At 33.8% G+C, this 6,672-nt stretch overlaps 1 protein-coding gene across 2 annotated transcripts in view; it reads right to left on the bottom strand.

Moving 5' to 3' along the window:
• AFTPH (aftiphilin) overlaps positions 1-6,672 on the bottom strand; it is a 63,179-nt gene that overhangs the window by 32,979 nt on the left and 23,528 nt on the right. For both annotated transcript variants that reach the window (XR_001137246.1, XM_012639218.1), the window contains exon 2: positions 4,345-6,308. Coding sequence is in view for 1 of the 2 variants with exons in the window: in XM_012639218.1 (XP_012494672.1) it covers positions 4,345-6,276 (1,932 nt within the window). In the remaining variant the exon portion in view is untranslated. The remainder of the gene's footprint in view (positions 1-4,344; positions 6,309-6,672) is intronic.

Here is a 6,672-nt window from a genome sequence, read left to right as displayed (position 1 = left end):
ATTTAAAGCAGAGCCCAGGCCCCACCCTAAAACCTGGGACCTGGTGGCTGGGAGGAGTGCGTAGGGGGATCACAACTTTACTTTTTTAAAATTAATCTTTCTTAAATGTATGTATGGCTCACATTTATTTCAATGCCTAATATTAGAAGTGTTTTGTGTCTTTATTTAGAAGTTTGGTGATGTTTTAGTGACCAGAAATAAGCTGTAGGAACTTAACTCTTATTTATATCAATTAGCCTATGGTAAAATTAGTTTTGTCATACGTTGTTTTGCTTAAAGATGCAGTTTTCAAGATCCTATCAAGAGCATTAGGTGAGGACTTACTGTATCTTGTATTTAAGGTAACTCTTAAAAATTCTTTCAACATATTTCCAGTTAGTTTTCCTTTCTTGCTTAGAAGCAGAAGTTGATTAATGTCAATGGTTTTAATATGGACAGCATTAGGTCTCACACTTAAGTGGAAGTTTAGAAGAAACATAAAATCCACTGGGTAATTTAATCTTCCATTTAAGATGATACCTTATGCCTCACCACCATTAAATATTAAGTAAGATATCAAGTACAATCTACAATTGTATACTTATCAATCCCCAATTTCAAGCTATATAAAAAAAGTAACCAATTGTAATATTCATCATGCTCTAAAAAGAAGATTTACCCTTTTTACACAATTTCTGGATAAATTTAATAAAGTACTTCTGTTTTGAAATTAAACATTAGAATGTCAAATTTTCTGAGAGAAAAATAGCAACAAATAAATAAATAAATAAATAAAGCTATCTAAATAAAGTAAGCAAAGATCTATAAGGCCAAAATCTTAAATCTTAATTCCCTTATTTTGTTGCTTACAAAAGCAACAGTTGTAAGTTCAAATGTTCACCCACAGAAGGGAAAACCTGCACAAATTGTAGACAGGTGATTTAATAAACGAAGGTAAAAAGGCAGCATTGGTTATATTCAGTTTGAGAATGCTGACTTTCTGATGAAAACACCAGTACCAATTTCGAAATAACACAAGTCAAAGGTTTAGTGATTCTCTTCATTTTCCTTTTTGTGATACTCTTAATTTTTAAAGCTTTCAAAACAAATCTTCAGCTAGTAACATTTCCCAGTAGTATTATAAATTAGATGGCTACTATGAAAAAAAAAAGACTCATAGTCTCCTTTTCTATAGCCAATTAATATGAACAGATTACTTACCAACTTCCTAAATTCTCAAATAACATGCAGAACAATATTTTAAAATTTTACAAAAGCTCAGGGTTAAATGTAATTGTTTGTGACATTCATTCATTATCTCTTTTTACCATACATCTAAGAAAAAAGGCATCCTGGTTATTTCAATCAAGATTCCTTTCTGAAACATTAAAAGGTTAAAAAAGTACAGAATTATTAAAATAACATACATAATGGTCTTTTGAAAAAATCGACTGCTTTCAAAGTAAGAAGGGTCTTGGAATTGTTGTCATTTTGTTTTGTATAAATCTTAGCCCAAAGAGTGAAGAACAGTTTTGACTTCTTTCATATTTGTACAATGGAGATATCACTACTTGCCTTTTCTATAATTTATAAGAATGTTAACAAGAGAATAAAATATACTAAACTCTGGGCTCTCAGAAAAAAATTATTCACTAAAGGAAGAAATCTATTTCGCAATAATGTTCATGTACAGCTTTTAAATCAAAGCTTGAACCCTCTGAGGCTTGCTGGACCCACAGCTGAGAATTAATTTAAGAACATTTTCTAAGTTTGAAAGATTTCTTCTTGGATGACTTTTCCCTATGTAAGTAACAAATCATTGAAATAAACCCAAGGAAGACATATTTATTAAAATTTTAAGGTATCTTTTCGGTAGGTTAAAAAAAGGAAAGTGCTAAAAAAAATATGGACCTGGACAATGTCACACACCAAATATAGCTGTAAGTGGAAGAAATTGGAAATGACAACTACACCATTTGTTTGACCCCACAAAAGAAACGATCATTCCTTATGTTCAACTGAATTAACTGAGTCTGAATTCTAAGTCTCTCGCAACATTCTCTCAAAGCACAATTTGGACAAAACCACTTGATAGCATTCTGTTCAGGACACTAGTTGCATCTGGGTAAGATTCAACAGGAATAAATCATTTCAAGTTTTATTGTTAAAAGCTTAATGTTTACTGTTGTTAATATGTGAGGAGTTTTGTGCTGTCCTGAACATTGCAGCAACTAGAAGAAACATTTTAAGAAAAATATTAATAAATCTAATCCTCTCCAAAAGAACTACGTTAGTGTACTTTTCCAGCAGAATCTGAAGGACAAGAAAGTGCCAGCCACAAGTCTTTAGGAAGAGCAGGATAAGAATGAAAGTCGTTCAATCTTTATCCACTTCTACCTGAGTCACTTACTCAGCAGGGCTTACCCATTTCCCTACCTCAGCTTTCTTCCCAAACTTCTCCTTCTAGACCTTTAGGGCAATTTCTCTTCCCCAACATCCACCTCCACATTCTGCTCATTTTGCATAACCCATTCAGCAAAAATTCAAGTCTGACGCCTGAGCCAAACAAATCTCAGGAAGTCTTAATGCATATTTCCATAGTTTTTTGTTTTATTTTTACAAAAATAAAATCATACTATAAAATTTTTATTTTTCAGATTTTTTTTCATTTTAAAATTTACTTTCATTTTATCTTCACAAGAATTATTTGAAGTAGATATTACCTTATTTTTATATACAATTGAGTTCAGAAGTAACCTATCCAAAATTAAGTAACTTTTACATGGCTGGGTCAAGATTCAAACTCAGATCCGTCAGATACCACAAAGCCCATGGGCTTTATTACCTCCTACATCCAGTTATTAAATTATACATAAATAACCTCAATCAACTTGTATGATGCAAGAAATTTCTATTTCAAGTGGTCATACTTTTAAAAATTCATTATCTAACGATGTTAAAAGTTCTAAGACTACAAATTAAAGATCATCCAATACCAGTGTCACGCTATACTCTGGTGAGATGAAACTTAATAGGAAAAGGGATAGCTAGGTCAAAACCAACAGTCCTCATTTAGCATTATAATCAGTTTACTTTTTGTTTAAAGTTGCAAGTTTCTGCTTCAATAATAAATCACTCAATGGAATAATACACTTTAGCCAAACCATGTAATAACTAAATTAAACTACTCAGACACCCAAAGCCAACTGAAAGGTGATTTACTGTGCACACAAAATGGAAATACCATAATTTCCCTAATATCTGAATGCATCAAAGGTATCAAAGCAATGATGTGTAATCATTTCAACTAACAAAGACTTTGAAAATATTTTTAATTGAAAATGATGTGTATAGATGCTGATTTTATTGACAGTATCTTTAAAATAAGCCTGTGAACCAAGTGTTATATAATCAATTATCAGTATAAAGCAGTGATTTTCAAGGGAGTGCCCTCTTCCACACCCCTGGAGTTGAAAAAAGGTAAAATCTAGCAGAGGGTACAACTCTGACCTGGGAAACAACCTGGATATTAAACTATAACTCTAGGGGCTAATTTAGGTCAAAATAAATCTTAACGAATCTTCTCTGAATCTGAACCAGAAAGGATAATGTATAAGGGCTAAGAAGGAAAAAATATTTTGGCTGACAAACCTACTCCCTAGGAAGAATAAATCTATGCATACATTTGCAAGAAATTATAAGAAAATAAATACAACCACAATAGGTCAACCTATAGCCATTACTTATCTTAGATCTAAACCTTAATTCATCTCATACTCTCATCCCAAGTCTTTTAGTAGCTGTTAAACTATGAGGTTCAAATCTGCTTTTTTCCCCCTAATTCTTTTTCTATTTCTCAATTCACTATAGCCTTCACCACAGGATGAGGTTTCAAATTCTGCTTGCTTTCTCCTGTACTTCAATCTCTGAGGTCTTTGATGGACAAAATTAACAGATTTTTTTTTTCCCTGAAGCTTAAAAACCTTCTAAATCTCAGTTTAAGCTTTTTAAAAAATCATTGTAAAGGTAAAAGCTGAAGAATTACTGGAATAGTTAATTAGCTAATAAATCATTTTTTCTAAAAGTGCTATTTATAATCACAAAAAATCCAAGTAGATGAATTTCTATAAATATTAAAGAAATTCACTGAGATAAAGAAAAATCTTACCAAGCTTTACTAAAGGACTCTTTCTTTGTAGTTTCCCAAAGGGTTGTGAAAAAATGTAACTAATCTACAAATTAGGCAAGCATTATATCATAATGAGATGAACCAGTACTCAGTCGAAAAATATTTTTTGAAAAGCTGAATTAGAAGCCTCCACAGCAATTAATATCCCATATATAATAGAGAAAATTAACAAATACCTGAACTGAAGTGGCTGATTCCTGCAAATGGCCACTAGCAACCGCTCCTTTGGAAGTTGTTAAAGGGACACTGTGCATTTTGGGGGTTCCTGCAGTATCAATATTTTCATCTGTCCTATGTGACTGCCAGGCTTCCTTTCGATGATGAGATTCAGTAACCTGCTGGTCTCCAAAAGCAGCCCAAGAACAACTATCTTTTTGTCCATCCTCAAAAGCATGCCAATCTACAACTTGGCTAGGACCAGCTGAACTGAAGTCTGCAAAATCATCAGAGTCTTGAAAAGCATTGCAGTCATCTTGAATATTTGGCACAGAATCAAAATCTCCAAATTCACCTTCTTGCCCATTTTTCAGTTTTGATACAGGTTCAGTGCCTGTTCCACTAGACTTTCTTGCCAACTGACATTCCTCTGATAAACTATCAGAAGTCTGTTTTAGGTCTGACTCGGTAAATATCATTTCCTCTTGGCAGGAAACAGCATTCATATTCCCAAATTCCCCAAAGTCATCACCTGGTTCACTAAAATGTGGAAAGTGCTCTGAGGACTCTTCAAAAGTGGCATCGCTCATTGAATCTTGAGTACTAGTAATAAAAGGTGGAGTTGTGCCACTGGCTGTGCCGAAGTCACCAAAATCATCCTCATTGGTATCGTTGCAAGTCACAAAGTCGTTACTACTATCATCATTTTTTACACTTACAGAATCATCCAAAACATTTTCTTCTGTGGGATCAATGTTTGGGCTTTGTAAATCCGTAAACTTTCTACTTTCTTCTTTGGAAGAACCAAGTTCATCATCAGCATCAGAAGTTTTAATAGAATCCATGCATAGGTCAGCACATTTAGAAGTAAATAAATCAAGTTCTTCTTCAGTTTTACATTGTTCTCTCTTAATGGCTTCTGAATCATCAGCTGAGTCTATCAAACTCTTAGCCTTTGATTGAACACTTGAATTTAAAAATTCATCCTGTTGCAGTGCTGGAAGGCCTTGTTTTTCAACACTGAAACCTCTGTAAGTCATTACGCTGATTTCTGAAACACAAACCTGATCCTTTCCATCAGTGTCTCCTTTATTGTCAAAGCTTCTACCCAAAGACACTTCTTTTACAGAATTCAGTTCATTGACTCTGTTAATTTTATTGTTTTCCTGAATAGTGAGTGCTTCTCTATCATTTAAAACTGCATGTCCTATTTCTTCTAGTTGTAGCCTTTCCTTTTTGGAAAATGTGGCAAAATCTGCAAATTCCTCAGCAGGGCTAGGTACAGAGTCTAAATTATAGTCAGTGCTATAAGTGCTAAGAGGCTTCTGTCCCTTTGAATCAGCTACATTGTCCAGATCATCTGTTCCCTGAGGATTTACAGTTTCCAACACTGCAAACCCATTTGTTAGAATCTCTAGACAAGGAGGCTTTTCACCATTGCAGCTCTCTAACTGCTTGTTTTGATGAACAACATTCACATCAGTTCTAAAATCTCCTGGAGAGAAACTTTCAGGTGTTCCAACATTCTGTCTCTGCTCCACTACTTTATTTAAATTTCCTGGACTTTCCGTGCCATCAATGCAAGTATCTAAAGTTTTGGATGAAATTATTTCTTTGCTGGTGGTAGACAGTAAAACATCAGACTGTCCTTTCACAGTAGTAGAAAGTTCAGCAGTGATGTCCTCATCATTACCATTTTTAATGGACTTAAAGCTTGTAAGGCTATCTACATTTTCTGAGAAATCATGAATTGGCATAAAATGGTTTGAAGGAACAAACTCTTCCTTGGGATGAGTATAATCTGGTGTATCAAAATCAACAAACCCTACGCCAGAAGGGCTAACTTCTGAAAACCCACCAAATTCCCCAAATTCATCATCATCATCATCCTCTGCTCCATTGTCCAGTGGTGGGGGGGATGAAGAATACATTCGAATGATGTCTGGCTCCATTGTTCAGCCGCTTTCAAATCATTAATTTACACCTGTAAAAAAGAAAAGATTTTTTTTTTGGAGGGGACAAATTACACAGAACAAGATCTTTCAAAATTTTCTCAAAGCTACTTTAAAACAATGCAAATTTACACTGCTCTGTTTTGTATCTTTTAAACTATTTTTCTTCTGGTGAAATAACTTTACACAGCTATAATATACTGGAAACAAAATTATCTATTCTAGTGTATGGTACCAAGGGCATTGGTAGTACATTAATGAAATTTGGAGGTTCCGGAAAATTTAATACTTAACGAAAGTACACCTATAAAATTCTCCCTAGGACACTAGCTTGTTCTGTTCTCTTTCAAATTCAATGAGGACTCAGTGCTTGTCTTATGGATTTGTATGAGTTTT

This window comes from Propithecus coquereli, unplaced genomic scaffold (genome assembly GCF_000956105.1).
Source record: "Propithecus coquereli isolate 6110/MARCELLA unplaced genomic scaffold, Pcoq_1.0 Scaffold138, whole genome shotgun sequence".
NCBI classification, from domain to species: Eukaryota; Metazoa; Chordata; class Mammalia; order Primates; family Indriidae; genus Propithecus; species Propithecus coquereli.
Note: the sequence above shows the minus strand (reverse complement) of the source record. Positions and strands in the feature narration are given on the sequence as shown.